This window comes from Salmo salar, chromosome ssa18 (genome assembly GCF_905237065.1).
Source record: "Salmo salar chromosome ssa18, Ssal_v3.1, whole genome shotgun sequence".
In the NCBI taxonomy this organism is placed as follows: domain Eukaryota; kingdom Metazoa; phylum Chordata; class Actinopteri; order Salmoniformes; family Salmonidae; genus Salmo; species Salmo salar.
Genome location: NC_059459.1, coordinates 33750406 through 33774275, shown reverse-complemented (window position 1 = coordinate 33774275; position 23870 = coordinate 33750406). Strand labels below are relative to the sequence as shown.

The 23870-nt window shown below is 43.5% G+C and overlaps 1 protein-coding gene across 1 annotated transcript in view; it reads right to left on the bottom strand.

Moving 5' to 3' along the window:
* The window catches only part of LOC106577282 (protein eyes shut homolog), a 222385-nt gene extending 199154 nt beyond the window's left edge, over positions 1-23231 (bottom strand). Inside the window, exons 1-3 of the mRNA XM_045701765.1 lie at positions 23182-23231; positions 5931-6084; positions 2248-2393 (exon numbers count right to left, since the gene is read on the bottom strand). Coding sequence (XP_045557721.1) covers positions 2248-2393; positions 5931-6084; positions 23182-23231 — 350 coding nt within the window. The remainder of the gene's footprint in view (positions 1-2247; positions 2394-5930; positions 6085-23181) is intronic.
* Positions 23232-23870: the final 639 nt, after the last annotated feature.

Genomic DNA, 23870 nt, shown 5'->3' with positions numbered 1-23870 from the left:
CCGTCATTGTAAATAAGAATTTGTTCTTAACTGACTTGCCTAGTTAAATAAAAGTAAATTTTTTAAAATGTTTTTTAAATACCTCTGCAGCAGAACTATGGTGAGCAATATGTTTGGAACATTAAATCGCAATATCAAATTTGAATCGCAATACATTGTGAGTCATGAGAATCGCACCTATCAGCACCTAAGTATTGTGATAATATCGTATCGTGAGGTCCCTGGCAATTCCCAGCCCTCATCTGAAGTATATAAAGGAAAATAATGAGCTATTATTAAAGATGCTTCCTGTCCTGAGCTTATTAGAAGAAGATAGAAGCAACAGCATAGCAGACGCTTTTATCTAGGACCTTTATTATTTTTTACCCTTATTTAACTAGGCACCTACATTCACAGTAACACAGTACATTTACATTTTAGTCACTTAGCAGAACGATTTATGGTAGCAATGAGGGTTAAGTGCCTTGCTCAAGAGCACATAGGCAGATTTTTCACCTAGTCAACTTGGGAATTCGAACCAGCAACATTTTGGTTATCGGCCCAACACTCTTAACCACTAGACTACCTGCCACAACCCTGGTGTTGCTAGTTAAGCACCATGCTCTAACCCTGGTGTTCCAAGCTAAGCCCCTTGCTCTAACCCTGGTGTTGCTAGCTAAGCCCCATGATCTAACCCTGGTGTTGCTAGATGGGCCCCTTGCTCTAACCCTGGTGTTGCTAGCTAAGCCCCATGATCTAACCCTGGTGTTGCTAGTTAAGCCCCATGCTCTAACCCTGGTGTTCCTAGCTAAGCCCCTTGCTCTAACCCTGGTGTTGCTAGCTAAGCCGCATGATCTAACCCTGGTGTTGCTAGATAAGCCCCTTACTCTAATCCTGGTGTTGCTAGCTAAGCCCCATGCTCTAACCCTGGTGTTGCTAGCTAAGCCCCTTACTCTAATCCTGCTGTTGCTAGCTAAGCCCCATGCTCTAACCCTGGTGTTGCTAGCTAAGCCCCATGCTCTAACTAAAACACTGGGCCATCAGGACGCGTAGGTCACTGGATCACGTCGTCCGGGTTTAGCCGGGGTAGGCCGTCATTGTAAATAAGAATGTATTCTTAACTGACTTGCCTTGTTAAATAAAGGTTACAGTTTTGTTTAAATCACCTTTATCCCTGCCATGTGTCTCAACTACATCCTGAATATACTGCCATGGGTCTCAACTACATCCTGAATATACTGCCATGTGTCTCACCTACATGCTGAATATACTGCCATGTGTCTCAGCTACATCCTGAATATACTGCCATGTGTCTCAGCTACATCCTGAATATACTGCCATGTGTCTCACCTACATCCTGAATATACTGCCATGTGTCTCAGCTACATCCTGAATATACTGCCATGTGTCTCACCTATATCCTGAATATACTGCCATTTCTCAACTACATCCTGAATATACTGCCATGTGTCTCACCTACATCCTGAATATACTGCCATGTCTCAACTACATCCTGAATATACTGCCATGTGTCTCAGCTACATCCTGAATATACTGCCATGTGTCTCACCTACATCCTGAATATACTGCCATGTGTCTCAGCTACATCCTGAATATACTGCCATGTGTCTCACCTACATCCTGAATATACTGCCATGTGTCTCACCTACATCCTGAATATACTGCCATGTGTCTCAGCTACATCCTGAATATACTGCCATGTGTCTCACCTACATCCTGAATATACTGCCATGTGTCTCACCTACATCCTGAATATACTGCCATGGGTCTCACCTACATCCTGAATATACTGCCATGTGTCTCACCTACATGCTGAATATACTGCCATGTGTCTCAGCTACATCCTGAATATACTGCCATGTGTCTCAGCTACATCCTGAATATACTGCCATGTGTCTCACCTACATCCTGAATATACTGCCATGTGTCTCAGCTACATCCTGAATATACTGCCATGTGTCTCACCTATATCCTGAATATACTGCCATGTCTCAACTACATCCTGAATATACTGCCATGTGTCTCACCTACATCCTGAATATACTGCCATGTCTCAACTACATCCTGAATATACTGCCATGTGTCTCAGCTACATCCTGAATATACTGCCATGTGTCTCACCTACATCCTGAATATACTGCCATGTGTCTCACCTACATCCTGAATATACTGCCATGTGTCTCACCTATATCCTGAATATACTGCCATGTGTCTCACCTACATCCTGAATATACTCCCATGTCTCACCTGCAGACGTAGTCCTCTCCCTGGACTAAACAGCTGGCGTTGTTGTGGCAGGGCGAAGGGCTGCACGGGCTGCGCTGCCTCCTGCACTGTGGGCCTGTGGTGCCATCTGAACACTGCCAGACTGAGGCTGCACACTCAGGAGAGGTCTGCAGACACACACACAAACACTTCAGCATATACACAAACACATGTAAAACAAACACACCCATTTGCACGCACAAGCGCACACACACACAGACACAGGACGAAAACAAATCAGGCCTCAAGTCAGCTTGAGAAAACACAATTAGATTAAAGGTAAAAGACAGGGTTAGTGGAGACAGATCACTCTCCCTAGCAGAACAAGACAGGGTTAGTGGAGACAGATCACTCTCCCTAGCAGAACAAGACAGGGTTAGTTGAGACAGATCACTCTCCCCAGCAGAACAAGACAGTATTAGTGGAGACAGATCCCTCTCCCTAGCAGAACAAGACAGTGTTAATGGAGACAGATCACTCTCCCTAGCAGAACAAGACAGGGTTAGTGGAGACAGATCACTCTCCCTAGCAGAACAAGACAGTGTTAGTGGAGACAGATCACTCTCCCCAGCAGAACAAGACAGGGTTAGTGGAGACGGATCACTCGCCCCAGCAGAACATGACAGTGTTAGTGGAGACAGATCACTCTCCCCAGCAGAACAAGACAGGGTTAGTGGAGACAGATCACTCTCCCTAGCAGAACAAGACAGTGTTAATGGAGACAGATCACTCTCCCTAGCAGAACAAGACAGTGTTAGTGGAGACAGATCACTCTCCCTAGCAGAACAAGACAGGGTTAGTTGAGACAGATCACTCTCCCTAGCAGAACAAGACAGTGTTAATGAAGACAGATCACTCTCCCTAGCAGAACAAGACAGTGTTAGTGGAGACAGATCACTCTCCCTAGCAGAACAAGACAGTGTTAATGGAGACAGATCACTCTCCCTAGCAGAACAAGACAGGGTTAGTGGAGACAGATCACTCTCCCTAGCAGAACAAGACAGTATTAGTGGAGACAGATCACTCTCCCTAGCAGAACAAGACAGGGTTAGTGGAGACAGATCACTCTCCCTAGCAGAACAAGACAGTGTTAGTGGAGACATATCACTCTCCCCAGCAGAACAAGACAGGGTTAGTGGAGACGGATCACTCGCCCCAGCAGAACATGACAGTGTTAGTGGAGACAGATCACTCTCCCCAGCAGAACAAGACAGGGTTAGTGGAGACAGATCACTCTCCCTAGCAGAACAAGACAGTGTTAATGGAGACAGATCACTCTCCCTAGCAGAACAAGACAGTGTTAGTGGAGACAGATCACTCTCCCTAGCAGAACAAGACAGGGTTAGTTGAGACAGATCACTCTCCCTAGCAGAACAAGACAGTGTTAATGAAGACAGATCACTCTCCCTAGCAGAACAAGACAGTGTTAGTGGAGACAGATCACTCTCCCTAGCAGAACAAGACAGTGTTAATGGAGGCAGATCACTCTCCCTAGCAGAACAAGACAGGGTTAGTGGAGACAGATCACTCTCCCTAGCAGAACAAGACAGTGTTAGTGGAGACAGATCACTCTCCCTAGCAGAACAAGACAGTGTTAGTGGAGACAGATCACTCTCCCCAGCAGAACAAGACAGTATTAGTGGAGACAGATCCCTCTCCCTAGCAGAACAAGACAGTGTTAATGGAGACAGATCACTCTCCCTAGCAGAACAAGACAGTGTTAGTGGAGATAGATCACTCCTTAGCAGAACAAGACAGTGTTAGTGGAGACAGATCCCTCTCCCTAGCAGAACAAGACAGTGTTAGTGGAGACAGATCACTCTCCCTAGCAGAACAAGACAGTGTTAGTGGAGACAGATCCCTCTCCCTAGCAGAACAAGACAGGGTTAGTGGAGACAGATCACTCTCCCCAGCAGAACAAGACAGTGTTAGTGGAGACAGATCACTCACCTTAGCAGAACAAGACAGTATTAGTGGAGACAGATCACTCTCCCTAGCAGAACAAGACAGTGTTAAATGAGACAGATCACTCTCCCTAGCCGCTGCAACTCCCCAACGGGCTCCGGAGGCGAAGGTCGAGTCATGGGGGGGAAACATGACCCACCAAATCGCACTTCTTAACGCCCGCTTAACCCGGAAGCCAGCTGCAATAATGTGTCGGAGGAAATACTGTTCAACTGACGACCGTCGTCAGCCTGCAGGCACCCAGCTCGCCACAAGGAGTCGCTAGAGAGTGATTAGCCAAGTAAAGCCCCCCCGACCAAACCTTCCCTAACCCGGACGACGCTGGGCCAATTGTGTGCCACCCTGTGGGACTCCCGGTCAAGACCAGTTGTGAAACAACCTGGGATCGAACCCGGGTCTGGAGTGATGCCACTGCAACGCGGGGCCTTCGACTACTGCGCCACTTTAATTATGCATTTAATTTGTTAAATGTCACTTGGTTTTGTATTTTGTGCACACGTACGTAAAGAAATAGTGTCGTATAAGCCCATTGGGCAACAATTGGTGTTTGAGACTTAAATAAATAAATCAATCCATCAAAGAGAAACTAAGAATAGATGGAGACAGCTAGGCCATTAGCTCGACTAGCGTACTCCAGCTCTCATCACATCTCATCAGGAATGATCTTGACAATAATAATATATCTGACTCAAGAGTCAGAGATGATAAAACCAAGATACTTAATCAGAGAAGATACTAATATTAACAGTTGCTTCGAGTCGGCAAGGCTCTCAGGTTGAAAGATGAGTTCATTTTCATTCAGATGAAGTCCCCTATAGAGATGAGACTGAGGCAAAATCAATGTCAAACAGATCAGGTTGACATACGAGTGCTGCTATGCTATCAACACTGGGCTCCCATTAATGTGACTGTGTTATGAAGGTTGTTATGCGTAATCCTGCATCACTCATTAAGGTGTTATGACTGGTTAAGAATGCCTTACGGAATATTCTCAAGTGGGTTGAGAAACCTATTACAAATCAGTTATTGTAAAATCTGTGGCAAATTCCATAATGAAGTCACAAGTGAAGGTCACAAAAAGACAATTAGCCCATTTTAATATATTTTTCTCTCTATGCATCGCCTCTCGCATAATAGAGAAACTATTGGCACTCAGCAGTTGATGATTAAAACCCCTGTCCTGTATCACCGTAACATTTCAGAGATAAAAGGCCTGAAATTGAAAACGGACTGTGGCCAACAGACGCCTCCCATCTAGAACAAAAGAGCCCCTTTCATAAGTGCAATTTCAGTCTGCCTCTTAAAATATGCAATAGTTAATTCCAGTCTAATCAAAATGGCCACCACAAATAACCAGAGCCACCACCATCACGCTTTCCTTCCCCAAGCCATGCTAACCCCCCATTGAAGGCAGAAATATTCATTGTTGTTCCAACCTTCAAAAGTACACTCGATCTGCTTCAAAGACTAAGATATTAATTTTCACGTGACATTTCCTATTAAATCAGGCTCTGAGAGGCCGGAGGAGGAGGGCTGAGGAGAATGAAGAAGGAGAAATGGGATGCGTCCATAATGACATCGTATTACCTCTATAGTGCAATACCTTGGACAAGGCCTCTTTGGGCCAGACTGTATGGGCTCTGGTCGAAAGTAGTGCACTATTTAGAGTGACATTTGGGACGTATAAATAGAGTTCTCACATGTTCCCCCAAGGAGCACGCCTTTTCCCGCTGACATTCGTATGAAAGGCAATTGATGTTAACGGGGGTGTCACAGCGGAGGCCCGTGAATCCCTCCAGACAAGCACAAGCATATCCAGCGGCCTCGGAGCTCTCCTCACACTCTCCACCATTCCTACATGGGTTGGGATCACAAGATGTCCCACAAGGTGGACCTATGGATGAGAATGAACAGTTGGTTATTTGATAAGATTCCCAGAGGCTTTGAACTTCAATGAATATTTGACATGTGACAGCTCTCAGGCTGGATGTCAGAGATAGAGCAGAAGTGTCGGTCCAACAACCCATGATAACTCAGGACACCTGAAAACAATCGGAGAGGTCTCCATAGCTGAACTCGATAGTCTTTGTTACAGCCATACAAACTTCACGGACACTGTTAGTTCAAGTCAGTCCGATTGAGAGCATGGCTCCAAATAGAGCAAATAATTGTGATAATTTGTTGAGGAAAAACTTGATCTGTTCCTCACTTCAACAAGTCTGATTTCAACATTTCATCCCACAGCAACATACAGTTTAAACCATATAAATATAATTAATTATATTTCTATGGTTTAAACCACAGAGGCGGGAAATACAGCAAAACCACCAGGATGAGGATGTGAACAGTACCTCAGTACCTGGTCAGGGATGTGAACAGTACCTCAGTACCTGGTCAGGGATGTGAACAGTACCTGGTCAGAGATGTGAACAGTACCTCAGTACCTGGTCAGGGATGTGAACAGTACCTCAGTACCTGGTCATACAGTTCTGTTCAAGTTAATACCATTTTCCCCTACTAGTCCTACATGTGAATCACACACTCTTTAAAGAAAGAGTGCCTTCCTTTACTCAGTGTTTTATTGGGTTTGATGATGGTGTTTTCAAACACATGCGCAATCCTGAAGTATCCCATGTATATGTTTGACTTCAGGTGAATACAAGGCTCCAGGGCTCTCTCTCTCTCTCTCTCTCCATGACTCTAATTAATAATCAACTGCTTTTCTTGGACTCACTCACTTGTTCCTTGAGCAAAGTCTCCCTACACTACACTGTGGTATCGTCCCAAATGGCACCCTATTCCCTATATAGTGCACTACTTTTGATCAGGGCCCTATGTGACACTATATAGGGAATAGGGTGCTATTTGGGATGCAAGCCTCCCTATACTGTATCATCTCTCTTATGCGCTTCTTCCGTCTATTTTGGAACGCACAAGTAAATCTGAACTCCACACCAATTCCCACAACCCAAGAGAAGAACCAGGAAGTTGGCTTTTCATCTCAGTATAAAAGACAAAAGAGAATGCATTTTCAAGCATGCAACCAAACCACTAAACCTCACGCAAATACCTCCAATGTTTACTCATAATAAAACTAGGCTATATTCGTTGTGTCAAATTGGCCCTCCTAATGATGCAACTTTCTCTGGCACAAAAAGTCAGAGAAGAGGAGCTGGAAACATTAACTGTGTGGTTGGTATTCTCCTTTTCTCTTTAATCTTTTTTCCCTCCTTTTCAATGCTTTTATTGTTATTGTGTTCTGTTCTAATGAGCAAATAGACCTTTTTAAGTAAATCAGTCTTCTCCAAGTACCTGTACCATTGATGTCCTCCTATTGTATGATAGACATAACAACAAGAATAAGACATAGAAATGAAAAGATATATCCCCTCAGAAGCATAAATGAATTAAACTGCTTATTGGCATTAGGATTCTGTCAAACACTGTTGGCCATTGTACAGCTCTTGATATCTCTGTTGATGTTTCCTGTCCTGAGACTGAAGATACAACAGGTATCACGATGTTTCTGTTCTTTTCCATGGTCTACATATCATCATCCCCATACTACCAGGGGAGAACGCAGAACAAACACCCCAAGCTGCTTAATACAGTATTACAGTCGAGAAAAGGGAAATTAGTTGGCAGACTGCCACCACCATCTTTAAAATCACAATGGACTTTTAACTGGGAGAGGAAGATGAAGTATGACTGGTCAAACTGTCTACAGGAAGATAGAAGAAAGGTCCAGGATTGACTGGAACATCAACAGTCTGCCGAGTAAGAGTGGTGTCATTTCAACATGGTCTCCTTTCAATATGCCAAAATGGTGACATTTAATCATTGTGACCTACTTGTTGTGTGTATGTACTGAAATGTATGTGTAACTAATAGATGCACACACACTCATTTTTAAATGTATGTTAATTGTAGTCTTTTGTCTATAATGGCTTTTTCGTTATATGTCGGACCCAAGTAAGACTAGCTGTCGCCATTGGCGTCGGCTAATGGGGATCCTTATGAATAAAAAAATATGTCAGCTGAGCTAACCTCTTACACTGAACAAAAATATAAAACGCAACACGCAACAATTTCAAAGATTTTACTGAGTTACAGTTCATATAAAGAAATCAGTCAATTGAAATAAATTCATTAGGCCCTAATCTATGGATTCCACATGACTGGGAATACAGATATGCAGCTGTTGTTCACAGATACAGTATCTTTAAAAAAACGGTAGGGGTGTGGATCAGAAAACCAGTCAGTATCTGGTCTGCCCATCATTTGCCTCATGCAGTGCGACACATCTCCTTCACATAGAGTTGATCAGGCTGTTGATTGTGGCCTGTGGAATGTTGTCCCACTCCTCTTCAATGGCTGTGTGAAGTTTCTGGATATTGGCAGGAACTGGAACACTGTCGTACATGTCGATCCAGAGTAGGGGTGTGAACGTTTAAACATTTTAATGAAGTTGTGATCCTTAAGTAGGCCGTCAAGTGTAAATAAGAATTTGTTCTTAATTAACTTGCCTAGTTAAATAAAGGTTAAATAAAAAATGTATTAATTAAAATCACAGTTCAGTGATCACAAAACATAATTTTCTGTGTTCTAGCCGATAGGCTATAAAGGCCTGGGGAAGTTGTGTAATTCAAATAAAACCAGAGAGGATGAGGCAAATTTTAGGCTTGGTGATTTTGCAAGTCATGCAAGACAAGACATGACATAGTGAGATGCAGATTACCAAAACATATGAGCAGGCTTCTGCTTTTTCCATCTCTCTCTCCCTCACACTGGCCTGGCTGCTCCGCCTCTCTCTCCCTCACACTGGCCTGGCTGCTCCGCCTCTCTCTCCCTCACACTGGCCTGGCTGCTCCGCCTCTCTCTCCCTCACACTGGCCTGCCTGCTCTGCCTCTCTCCCTCACACTGGCCTGCCTGCTCCGTCTCTTCCTAATGATGCCAGTGTGTGTTCAGTCTTCGGTCTGTTGCCTGTAGAATATCCTAGCCTATTCATGGCACTAATGTCTTGGAGACAGTTTTGTGAGCCCAGGGGAGCCTGCTCTTCATTTTTGCCTCATGAAATGACAGTAGGCTACTGGTAGCCTGTATCGATTACGCTTTTCAGACATAATGGAACGTGGCCCCTTGAAAGCGCCTCAGCTACGACATGTTATTCTGTCAGTGTAGCCTACCCTAACAATGTTTTTTTTTTTAAATGCTGACACAAAACCTTCTCTGGTGATATGAACAGACATTTTACTTGCCTGTAAAGAAATGCCGCTTCTGAAGTCCATCACTAGGAAACCAGAACTGTCAATCAAATCATCTCGAGCTGCTGCTCGCAGCCTGTTTGCCTGCCTCCTACACGCAGACCACTCTCTTCTCTCTCCTTTTAAATACCGTGACTTACCAAGACATTTAGTAGAAAGAAAGCACATCTAGCTACCATACCATAAAAACAGCATAAACAAGAACACAGCAGCTCAATCAGTTAACTGTAGTCAGGGAAACCATGCCGAACATGTAAAGACCTGATGAGGCACTTTTTTGAATTGTCTGAAAAGTGATTAATTGTTGCTATCAACATGTTACTGTAGCTGTGTCCTACGTCGGTGTTACAGTAGATGTAATTTCCTTACTCGTCCCTAGCGTTCATACATATGTAATATGACCATTATTCTGCATTGTAAATTGACATGGAAAACCGATTAAAAAAAGTCAGTTTAAACGTTAAGCAAAATTGTCCATTTGTCACATTGCTAATCCAAAGCCTCCCAAACATGCTCAATGTGTGACATGTCTGTTGAGTATGCAGGCCATGGAAGAAGGGACATTTTCAGCTTCCAGTTGTGGTATACAGATCCTTGCGATATGGAGTCATGCATTATCATGCTGAAACATGAAATGGTGGCGGAGGATGAATGGCACGACAATGGGCCTCAGGATCTCTTCACGGTATCGCTGTGCCTTCAAATTGCTATCGATAAAATGCAATTGTGTTCATTGTCTGTAGCTTATTTCTGCACATACCATAACCCCACTGCCACCATGGGGCACTCTGTTCACAACGTTGACATCAGTAAACCGCTCGCCCACACAACGCCATCTGCCCGGTATAGTTGAAACAGTTCCAGCGTGCCAGTGGCCATCGAAGGTGAGCATTTGCACACTGAAGTCGGTTACGATGCCGAACTGCAGGTCAAGACCCTGGTGAGAACAACGAGCACGCAGATGAGCTTCCCTGAGAAGGTTTCTGACAGTTTGTGCAAAAATTATTCGGTTGTGCAAACCCACAGTTTCATCAGCTGTCCGAGTGGCTGGTCTCAGACGATCGATCCCGCAAATGAAAAAGCCGGATGTGGAAGTCCTGGGCTGGCGTGGTTACATGTGGTCTGCTGTTGTGAGGCCCGTTGGGCATACTCCCAAATTCTCTAAAACGATGGATCTTAAGGTAGAGAAATTAACATAACATTTTCTGGCAACAGCTCTGGTGGATATTGCTGCAGTCAGCATGCCAATAGCACGCGCCCTCAAAACGTGAGACGTCTGTGGCATTGTGCTGTGTGACAAAACTGCACATTTTAGAGTGGCCTTTTATTGTCCCCAGCACAAGGTGCACCTGTGCAATGATCATGCTGTTTAATCATCTTCTTGATATGCCATACCTTTTAGGTAGATGGATTATTGTGGCAAAGGAGAAATGCTCACTAACAGGGATATAAACAAATTTGTGCACAACATTTGAGAGAGATAAGCTTGTGCGTATGGAACATTTCTGGGACTTTTTATTTCAGCTCATGAAACATGGAACCAACACTTTACATGTTGCATTTATATTTTTGTTCAGTGTAGTTGTATGTCATTTAGGGTGACATATTACCTACTGTATATTAGATAAATGATGACGTGCCATATTTAACCCTTATAAAGAATCATAATTACATTGAATGCCTATAATTCGTTTTGAATGATCCTTTTTTCCCCCCCTCTGTAAATCATATTTAAATTATGCAAAACAACCAACTTAATTGAATAAAGGAGAATAAATAGACTTTAGGGAGCTGACAACAGTGGCTCAGATCAGAGCTAGAAGTTTTGGACAAGAGCATCTTGGCTTAGAGACACATACATTACATACTGTAATCCACCTCTAATGTCAAATGCCGCGGTGGTGACATTGGCTGCTCCACGTGGGATAAAATTAGACTGAACACACCGCTGGTTCAAGGTGAATACAATTTGATTGTATTCCCTGGCGTAGGCTTTTCATTTTTGTGTTCTTCAGTAGGCGCTAACTCATTTATCTTTCTCTGTGATTCTTCGTGTAGCATATTCCTCTATGCTAATTCCCCTGCGTATTGTAGTGCTCTTGTTCCCAGAGGTTTCCCATAGGATGCATCCCAAATGGCACCCTATTCAATATATAGTGCACTACCTATGGGCCCTGGTCAAAAGTAGTGTACTGCATAGGGAATAGGGTGTCATTTGGGACTCAGCCATAGCCTGTATGCAGGTATCATTGGACATAAATCTTACTGTATATACATAGAGCTTCTGGGCTTGTTTAGGCTTGCTACACTAGCCATTGGAAATTGAGTTTGCATAGCGGGTTGCCTACCAAAGGCTGAAACAAGAGTCTTTGGGAATAATGTAGTTTACGAAAGTTCAAAATCAGTAAGGCTGGTCACTTTCACATTTATCTAGTAAGCACAATATAATTCACATCGCTTCCTATCACAGGCATAGCAGATATTCATATGGTAGTATTTATAATGATACCTCATCAACATAGTAGGTATAGTATAGGGTAATATCGTAATATTACCTCATCAGCATAGCATCACGTCTCTGCTGGTACTTTTCTATTAGCAAGTGTGAGGAATGTCATTCACCTATTAACTTCAGCCTATGAGCATGGCACACTAGAGCAATTCCACCACGCTTGCTGAATGGGTACACTTGTGCAATAATCACTTTCTGTTCTTCCAACCAATGGGAATGAATCTAGGAGAGTTTGTCAACTCAACCCTTGTGTCTTGCTTGCTGTTTTGCAGCAACAGTCTTCCAACGACCTTCCACCTCTCTACCACCACCAGGCATAGGAAGCCCATTCTCCCAGCTGGGGGGTTTTGATGCCAGCTGCCCAGCATAGAGCGACCGTTAATCAGCATTTGGCTCCGAGGAGCATTCCTCAGAGATGAGGCCTACCCCAAACTATTCAATAAAATTCGATATTGCATGTAATCTATGTTGTCATTCAGTTAAGCCTGCACTCAATTAAACATATTTAAATGTGTGGGATAAAAAAAATGTTTTATACCTATCCCAATAGATTCAATAATTTGGGACATATTCTGGAAACAGCTTAAGGTTACAAATGGAAAATGCTGTTGGGAATCGTTGATCATCATCACGTACATTTTCACCTCAGATTTTGGGTAAGCCCTGTGCAACCTCCAACGCGTGTTTACTGTGAACACTGAGGGTGTACCCAAATTTAAATTACAGTTTTAACAGAGGCTAAGTAGGTCACTGTGGCTATTTGATCATAATGTAGGCCTACCAGAGAGTGGCATACCATAAAAACAATGGAGGAAAATGCATCCCATAACATTTTAACATGGAAATAGATGTTCTATCATTCAGCCTACAGTAGCAGCCAATGTGTGGTGTTCAATGTAGGCCTACATTCCATGACTTTTGAAAAAAATATGCAGGGCTTGACATTAACCTGTTTACCCACTTGTCCTTCAGACAAGTTGACTGAGAATGTTGTGTTTGATGCAAGAAACCACTTTACAAAATAAAATGCATTATTATTCCCATACCATTATTACAGAGAATCAGACAAATGATGCTATCCTCTGCCTATTGGCTACTTGCATTATGAGACAGGCTTGAATAATCTAACACTCCCCTTTTTAAGAAAAAAAAAAAGTGCTCTTCACCAGACTCGCTTTTCAAAGATGTCTAGAAATGTAGGAAGCAATCACTCCCCTATTGTAGGCAAATAATGATCTATAACTGGGTTAATAACTCACTAACTAGTAATCACTCCCCTATTGTTAACTACTAATGATCTATAACTGGGTTAATAACTCACTAACTAACTAGTAATCACTCCCCTATTGTTGACTACTAATGATATAACTGGACTAATAACTAACTCACTAACTAGTAATCGCTCCCCTATTGTTGACTACTAATGATCTATAACTGGGTTAATAACTCGCTAACTAGTAATCACTCCCCTATTGTTGACTACTAGTGATCTATAACTGGGTTAATAACTCACTAACTAACTAGTAATCACTCCCCTATTGTTGACTACTAATGATATAACTGGACTAATAACTAACTCACTAACTAGTAATCACTCCCCTATTGTTGACTACTAATGATCTATAACTGGGTTAATAACTCACTAACTAGTAATCACTCCCCTATTGTTGACTACTAATGATATAACTGGACTAATAACTAACTCACTAACTAGTAATCACTCCCCTATTGTTGACTACTAATGATCTATAACTGGGTTAATAACTCACTAACTAGTAATCGCTCCCCTATTGTTGACTACTAATGATCTATAGCTGGGCTAATAACTCACTAACTAGCAAAGGATATGAACAAAATGTGCACACGTGGCTACATTCAGCTTTCGCTTTGATCTCAAAACAAGCTCATCTACTCACGACCGCTAATGCTGTAAACACAGTCCAGTTCAAAGTAAATGACATAGGTCCATATATGTCAATGGTCAATTTGCATATAGGCCTCCTGCAGATCTGACTTGTTATGGCTCACTGGTCTGTGTAGAGTACGGGCTGAGTCTTGCATGTCAACGCACTGGTATGTGTAGAGTACGGGCTGAGTCTTGCATGTCAACGCACTGGTATGTGTAGAGTACGGGCTGAGTCTTGCATGTCAACGCACTGGTATGTGTAGAGTACGGGCTGAGTCCTGCATGTCAATGCAATAGAATCCTACTCCGATGTGTTCTGCCTACAAGAAAATGTCTTGCATAGTTAGTGTTGTTGTTTTAGTATGTTACATTGGAAGTGGCTAATATTGCATTGATTTGATTACAATTCCCACAGTAAAAGGAAAGGTTGATAGTGTTAACAGGGAAAACCCTAGAACAGTGGTCACCAACCTTTTCTGAGTCAAGATCACTTTCTGAGTCAAAATGCAAGCCGAGATCTACAGCTCAGATTTTTTGTATTAAAATGGCTTAAAAAAAACGTACGCCTTTGCAACATCAGACAATTACAAACAGTTCTGTAGCAATGAGGTTTGTGCAGTAGGCTACAGGCCCAAAACATTATAATGACATATTGGCTTTGCTTAAATTGCCCTGCCAATGCATTGCTGTTTAGGCCATCTTTTTAAATTATATTAAAATATTTGATGGAGAGAGCAGCATGCTAAGGGTCCGCCTCAACATCCCTCTGCTCTCTCTTTCCTCCACTGACACTGGCCAAAAAGGGACACCGTCTTCCAGCTGATGGCGAAACTCGAGTCGCACCGCATTATTTCTACCTCATGCACAAATTTGTGTTGTTACTCCGATGAACATATCAATATTCCTTGATATAAAAAAAGACCCAAGCTGCTTATAATAACAACACAAGCCTGTAGATACACGTTCCTACTCATTCATTACTGCTGCAGTGCTTGTTGTAGCGCTGAGTGGAAATAAGAAGAATGCGCATTTTATGGCTTATAAAAGTGTTGAATACAAAGTGTTGACAGTGCTGAGTAAGAACTTAAACATGAACTCACTCATAAAAACAGCATCTCTTTGCCCAAGATGAATAAAAAAAAAATAGGAACACAAGGATTTATCGTTGCGTTTTTTACAGAAATGTTTGGTGATCGACTAGGAATGCCTTTGAGATTGGCCAGTGGATCGCGATCGACCAGTTGGTGACCACTGCTCTAGAAAGTTGAGTAAAGTTAAATTTCGTGCTTCTCTCCATGGGCTGATATTTCTTCTGAGCGGCAGTCTCGTGGCTACTGTGCGCACGCACACAGATTAGAGGGAACATTGCCAGTGGACCTTACATACCATGTAAAAAGGATAGACATTGTTATACACTGAGTGTATAAAACATTAAGAACACTTTCCTAATATTTAGTTGCCCTCAGAACAGCCTTAATTTGTTGGGGCATGGACTGCACAAGGTGTCGAAAGCGTTCCACAGGGATGCTGGCCCATGTTGACTTCAATGCTTCCCAAAGTTGTGTCATGTTGGCTGGGTTTCTTTTGGGTGGTGGAGCATTCTTGATACACACAGTAAACTGTTGAACGTGAAAAACCCAGCAGCGTTGCAGTTCTTGACACAAACCGGTGTGCCTGGCACCTGCTATCATACCCCGTTCAAAGGGAACTTAAATATGTTGCCTTGCCCATTCACCCTCTGAATGGCACACATACACAATCCATGTCTCAATGCTTAAGAATCTTTCTTTATCTCCTCCATTTCATCTACACTGATTGAAGTGGAATTAACAGGTGACATCAATAAGGGATCATAGCTTTCACCTGGATTCACCTGGTCAGTCTTTGTCAAGGAATAATAATAAATAATACAATCCATAGAATACATTAAAAACAATGCATTATGTAAGAGGATAATAATGAATATTGAATAATGTGCTGGGGAACGCTAACTCAATCTCTTCTAAATGTAGACTATGTACAGTACAGTCTTAAAATGTATCTAACAGGACTCAGATATACCCACAACCTAACAACGCAGTCCCCAACCAAATCACTCCCTCATAGTTGAATCTACACACTAAAACAATGGGTTAAGTGAATTGCGAAAACAAGCTGTATAATCCCAGATGGGATGTTTCCATATAAGGCGGTAATACCTGGTGATAAATACCATAGAGGAACTCCGCAGGAGAGCCGGAGAATCAAAAGAGAAATCTCATTTGAAACGTCCCGTGAGTTTGGGCCTGATTATTCTGTGAGTATAGGCTCTGGCCTGCGAGGGCAGACCGCCTCTGTTCTGCAGTAGGGGAGACAGGTGATTCCAGGTGATTAATGAGGGAACAGCCATGGGCTGCGTCCCAAATGGCACCCCATTCCCTATATAGTGGATTACTTTGTTACTTCGTAAATGAGACAGTATTAGTGTTCCAGGTAGATGACATACAGTATTAGACTGTGTTCCAAGTAGATGAGATAGAGACAGTATTAGACTGTGTTCCAGGTAGATTACATACAGTATAACACTGTCTCCATCTCATCTACTTGGAACACAGGCTAATACTGTATGTCATCTACCTGGAACACAGTCTTAGACTGTGTTCCAAGTAGATGAGATAGACAGTGTTAGACTGCGTTCCAGGTAGATGGCGTAGCAGTCAGACGTCTTTGCCTGTGTGTGTGTGTGTGTGTGTGTGTGTGTGTGTGTGTGTGTGTGTGTATATATATATATTTTTTTTTTTAAATATATTTTTCTTCGCATTCTTTTTAATATTTTTCCTAAACCTCAAAATACTCTCCTGCAACCCATCTCACCCAATGTGGTGTGGATCTGTTTTTTTTCCTAAAGTATTTCTACTTACATCGGAACTGGAATCCCTCAACTGAAGCTAGCTAGCTACCAGCTACAAGTCAGCCACTGCTAGCGGTCATCAGCTAACCTTTAGCTCGGAAAGCTCTCGCCAGTTCGTACAACACGTTTCAAACCAGAGCATATCGGACCTATTTTTCTCTCCATATCTCCGGATTCCTACCGCAAACTCTGAACCTTTTCATCTGGACCATCGCAGCTAGCTCACCGCAACCCGGGTTGACTACTCCTGGCTAATGTTTCCGTCCCGGAGCAAGCACCAATTAGCCTGGAACTAGCCCATGCTAGGCCAATCTCCCGGCGAGGGCTCCTGGGCAACTCCTGAAGCCCACTCCTCGGCTACAATATCCGGACCCCTTTTACTGCCGGTACGGGGCACGGAACCCCGCCGATCGTTCACGACAGGAATACCGACAATCTGCCCGAGGATTCCAACAGGCCCCTCAGGCGCGATGTCCCCTGAAGGCCCATTCTGCTAACCTATTTAGAGCATATTGGACTCTTACCTGATCCATCGGCCAGTTTCTTGGACCACTATACCCATTTTGCCAATTGGACTTGGACCCCTCTGCTACATGGAACTCTACTAATTCCACGACTGATCTATCGACGTCACCGCACGAGGAGGCAAAAACAGACTTTCGCCCATCGCGACGTCCCTCTAAGGCCCTTCTGCTAACTTGCTAGCCACGGCCTGCTAACTGCTAACTTGCTAGCCCCGGCCTGCTAACTGCTAGCTTGCTAGCCCCGGCCTGCTAACTGTCTGAATCACCGTGTCCCCAGCCAGCCCAACCACTCACTGGACCCATACGGTTCACTTGGTTGCGCATGCCTCTCCCTAATATCAATATGCCTCATCCATTACTGTCCTGGTTAGTGATTACTGTCTTATTTCACTGTAGAGCCTCTAGCCCTGCTCAATATGCCTTAACCAACCATGTTGTTCCACCTCCCACATGTGCAATGACATCACCTGGTTTAAACGTCTCTAGAGACTATATCTCTCTCATCATTACTCAATGCCTAGGTTTACCTCCAATGTACTCTCTTCCTACCATACCTTTGTCTGTACATTATGCCTTGAATCTATGCTATTGTGCCCAGAAACCTGCTCCTTTTACCCTCTGTTCTGAATGTGCTAGAAGGCCAGTTCTTATAGCCTTTAGCCGTACCCTTATCCTACTTCTCCTCTGGTGAGGTAGAGGTTAATCCAGGATCTGCAGTGCCTAGCTCCACTCCTACTCCCCAGGTGCTCTCATTTGTTGACTTCTGTAACTGTAAAAGCCTTGGTTTCGTGCATGTTAACATTAGAAGCCGACTCCCTAAGTTTGCTTTATTCACTGCTTTAGCACTTTCTGCCAACCCGGATGTCTTAGCCGTGTCTGAATCATGGCTTAGGAAAACCACCAAAAACCCTGAAATGTCCATCCCTAACTATAACATTTTCCGCCAAGATAGAACTGCCAAAGGGGGCGGTGTTGCAATCTACTGCAGAGATAGCCTGCAGAGTTCTGTCTTACAATCCAGGTCTATACCAAAACAATTCGAGCTTCTACTTCTAAAAATTCACCTTTCCAGAAACAAGTCTCACCGTTGCCACTTGCTATAGACCACCCTCTGCCCCAAGCTGTGCCCTGGACACCATATGCGAATTGATTTCCCCTCATCCATCTTCTGAGCTCGTGCTGCTAGGTGACCTAAACTGGGACATGCTTAACACCTCGGCCATCCTACAATCTAAACTTGATGCCCTCAATCTCACACAAATTATCAATGAACCTACCAGGTACAACCCCAAATCCATAAACATGGGCACCCTCATAGATATCATCCTAGCTCTCCAAATACACCTCTGCTGTTTTCAACCAAGATCTCAGCAATCAGTGCCTCATTTCCTGCATCCGTAATGGGTCTGCAGTCAAACGACCACCCCTCATCACTGTCAGACGCTCCCTAAAACACTTCAGCGAACAGGCCTTTCTAATAGACCTGGCCGGGGTATCCTGGAATGACATTGACCTCATCCCGTCAGTAGAGGATGCCTGGTTATTCTTTAAAAGTGCCTTCCTCACCATCTTAAATAAGCATGCTCCATTCAAAATTAGAACCAGGAATATATATAGCCCTTGGTTCACTCCAGACCTGTCTGCCCTTGACCAGCACAAAAACATCCTGTGGCGTTCTGCATTAGCATCGAACAGCCCCCGTGATATGCAACTTTTCAGGGAAGTTAGGAACCAATATACACAGGCATTTAGGAAAGCTAAGGCTAGCTTTTTCTAACAGAAATTTGCATCCTGTAGTACAAACTCAAGAAAGTTCTGGGACACTGTAAAGTCCATGGAGAATAAGAGCACCTCCTCCCAGCTGCCCACTGCACTGAGGCTACGAAACACTGTCACTACCGATAAATCCACAATAATTGAGAATTTCAATAAGCATTTTTCTACGGCTGGCCATGCTTTCCACCTGGCTACCTCTACCCCGGTCAACAGCCCTGCACTCCCCACAGCAACTCGCCCAAACCTCGCCCACTTCGCCTTCACCCAAATCCAGACAGCTGATGTTCTGAAAGAGCTGCACAATCTGGACCCCTACAAATCAGCCGGGCTAGACAATCTGGACCCTCTCTTTGTCAAATTATCTGCCGAAATTGTTGCAACCCCTATTACTAGCCTGTTCAACCTCTCTTTCATATCGTCTGAGATTCCCATAGATTGAAGAGTGGGATGACCGCGGCAGCTTTCCAAAGGGGGAGACACTCTAGACCCAAACTGCTACAGACCAATATCTATCCTACCCTGCCTTTCTAAGTTCTTTGAAAGCCAAGTTAACAAACAGATTACCGACCATTTCGAATCTCACTGTACCTTCTCCGCTATGCAATCTAGTTTCAGAGCTGGTCATGGGTGCACCTCAGCCACGCTCAAGGTCCTAAACGATATCATAACTGCCATCGATAAGAGACATTACTGTGCAGCCGTATTCATCGACCTGGCTAAGGCTTTCGACTCTGTCAATCACAGCATTCTTATTGGCAGACTCAACAGCCTTGGTTTCTCAAATGATTGTCTCGCTAGGTTCACCAACTACTTCTCCGATTGAGTTCAGAATGTCAAATTGGAGGGCCTGTTGTCTGGACCTCTGGCAGTCTATGGGGGTGCTACTGGGTTCAATTCTCGGGCCAACTCTCTTCTCTGTATACATCAATGATGTCGCTCTTGCTGCTGGTGATTCTTTGATCCACCTCTATGCAGATGACACCATTCTATATACCTCTGGCCCTTCTTTGGACACTGTGTTAACTAACCTCCAGATGAGCTTCAATGCCATACAACTCTCCTTCCATGGCCTCCAACTGCTCTTAAATGCAAGTAAAACTAAATACATGCTCTTCAACCGTTCACTGCCCGCACATGCCTGCCCGTCCAACATCACTACTCTGGACGGTTCTGACTTAGAATATGTGGACAACTACAAATACCTAGGTGTCTGGTTAGACTGTAAATTCTCCTTCCAGACTCACATTAATCATCTCCAATCCAAAATTTAATCTAGAACCGGCTTCCTATTTCACAACAAAGCATCCTTCACTCATGCTGTCAAACATACCCTCGTAAAACTGACCATCCTACCGATCCTCGACGATGCCATTTACAAAATAGCCTCCAACACTCTACTCAACAAATTGGATGCAGTCTATCACAGTGCCATCCGTTTAGTCACCAAAGCCCCATATACTACCCACCACTGCGACCTGTATGCTCTTGTTGGCTGGCCCTCGCTTCATACTCGTCGCCAAATCCACTGGCTCCAGGTCATCTACAAGTCTCTGCTAGTTAAAGCCCCGCCTTATCTCAGCTCACTGGTCACCATAGCAGTACCCACCTGTAGCACGCGCTCCAGCAGGTATATCTCACTGGTCACCCCCAAAGCCAATTCTTCTTTTGGCCGCCTCTCCTTCCAGTTCTCTGCTGCCAATGACTGGAACGAACTGCTAAAATCTCTGAAGCTGGAGACTCTTACCTCCCTCACTAGCTTTAAGCACCAGCTGTCAGAGCAGCTCACAGATCACTGCACCTGTACATAGCTCATCTGTAAATAGCCCATCCAATATACCTCATCCCCATCCCCAGTATCTCTACTTGCACATTCATCTTCTGCACACCCTACCATTCCAGTGTTTAACTGCTATATTGTAATTATTTCACCACCATGGCTTATTTATTTCCACATGCTGTATATAGATTTTTCTACTGTATTATTGATTGTGTGTTTGTTTATTCCATGTGTAACTCCGTGTTGTTGTATGTGTCGAACTGCTTTGCTTTATCTTGGCCAGGTCGCAGTTGCAAATGAGAATTTGTTCTCAACTAGCCTACCTGGTTAAATAAAGGTGAAATAAAAAATGTAAAAAAAGATAAGCTGGAGATGGTATTAGACTGTTGTCCAGGTGGATAAAGTCGGTATTAGACTGTTGTCCAGGTGGATACAGTCAGTATTAGACTGTTGTCCAGGTGGATACAGTCAGTATTAGACTGTTGTCCAGGTGGATACAGTCGGTATTAGACTGTTGTCCAGGTGGATACAGTCGGTATTAGACTGTTGTCCAGGTGGATAAAGTCGGTATTAGACTGTTGTCCAGGTGGATAAAGTCGGTATTAGACTGTTGTCCAGGTGGATAAAGTCGGTATTAGACTGTTGTCCAGGTGGATAAAGTCGGTATTAGACTGTTGTCCAGGTGGATAAAGTCGGTATTAGACTGTTGTCCAGGTGGATAAAGTCGGTATTAGACTGTTGTCCAGGTGGATAAAGTCGGTATTTGACTGTTGTCCAGGTGGATAAAGTCGGTATTTGACTGTTGTCCAGGTGGATAAAGTCGGTATTAGACTGTGTTCCAGTTGGATAAAGACAGTATTAGACTGTTGTCCAGGTGGATAAAGTCAGTATTAGACTGTGTTCCAGTTGGATAAAGACAGTATTAGACTGTGTTCCAGTTGGATAAAGACAGTATTAGACTGTGTTCCAGTATCCACACCTCCAAGTTGTGCGCTAGTATAGACATTGGACTACATCCTGTGACAAACCTCTTCAAGGTTAGGAGAGTTTGTCACAAATTAAGCGGGAGACCGTCACCAAAATCACCCCAGAATGAGAGTTCTTTCGAACAGGCCAGTACCTGTGTTTGTTTGTTGCTCGGTCCTGGTCCACCCAGGCGAGGTCAAGGATAGCAGGGTATAGCACACAAATCGGGTTCTCGGTAGGTCCAGGTCCAAACGCCAACAGGTAAGTGCAAACGGTCCAGCTCATACACGGTAAAACCAGCCGAGATATAGATAGATATATATACACACACACACACACACATATACAGTGGGGAGAACAAGTATTTGATACACTGCTGATTTTGCAGGTTTTCCTACTTACAAAGCATGTAGAGGTCTGTAATTTGTATCATAGGTACACTTCAACTGTGAGAGACGGAATCTAAAACAAAAATCAATTTTTTTGGAGCAGTGGCTTCTTCCTTGTTGCGCGGCCTTTCATGTTATGTCAATATACGACTCGTTTTACTGTGGATATAGATACTTTTGTACCCGTTTCCTCCAGCATCGTCACAAGGCATTTTGCTGCTATTCTGGGATTGATTTGCACTTTTCGTACCAAAGTACGTTCATCTCTAGGAAACAGAACGCGTCTCCTTCCTGAGCGGTATGATGGCTGCATGATCCCATGGTGTTTATACTTCTGTACTATTGTTTGTACAGATGAACGTGGTACCTTCAGGCGTTTGGAAATTGCTCCCAAGGATGAACCAGACTTGTGGAGGTCTACAATCTTTTTCTGAGGTCTTGGCTGATTTCTTTTGATTTTCCCATCATGTCAAGAAAAGAGGCATGGAGTTTGAAGGTAGGCCTTGAAATACATCCACAGGTACACCTCCAATTGTCTCAAATGATGTCAATTAGCCTATCAGAACCTTCTAAAGCCATGACATTTTCTGGAATTTTCCAAGCTGTTTAAAGTTACAGTCAACTTAGTGTATGTAAACTTCTGACCCACTGGAATTGTGATACAGTGAATTATAAGTGAAATAATCTGTCTGTAAACAATTGTTTGAAAAATTACTTGTGTCATGCAAAGTAGATGTCCTAACCGACTTGCCAAAACTATAGTTTGTTAACAAGAAATTTGCGAAGTGGTTGAAAAACGAGTTAAATGGCTCCAAGTGTATGTAAACTTCTGACTTACACACACACACACACACACACACACACACACACACACACCTCTTTCACCATGGTTCACAGATCTTCCCAGCCCCCTCCTCTCTCTTCCTGGTTTGTCTTGACCCCTTACCTGTGGGTCGGGCCCACCTTCTGAGCTTTCCCATTGCTTCGGTCGGCCATTTTGTGATCTGTAGTTCTGATCGAGGGGGGGGGGGGCATTTTAGTGAGAGGGCAGAGCCCGTTTATTAGTTCTGCCCTCACATATCTGCCATTTATCACTCGACCCACTTCTTTGCCACAATCCCTTAAAATCGGTGGTGTTTATTCTGGTGGAATAAAGACATTTAAATCAGAATGAAGACCATCACATGAAAAAATTATGAACCAGTATCTCCACAGTTAGTTGAGGGGAGAGTAAGCTCCTAAAGCCCAGACTTGGAGGTTCTGTTAGAAGTGGTCACTACAATGTAACCGGTGATGTAGTGGTAAAATAAAATAGGTGGGTAAACTCTGATCGTCGTTCCCTGTGGAAAAAGTAAAGCTTCCTATACAGTACCAGTCAAAAGTTTGGACACACCTACTCATTCAAATCAAAGTTTATTTGTCACGTGTACCGAATACAACAGGTGTAGACCTTACAGTGAAATGCTTACTTACAGGCTCTAACCAATAGTGCAAAAAAGATATTAGGTGAACAATACATAGGTAAAGAAATAAAACAACAGTAAAAAGACAGGCTATATACAGTACTGAGGCTATAAAAGTAGCGAGGCTACATACAGACACCGGTTAGTCAGTCTGATTGAGGCAGTATGTACA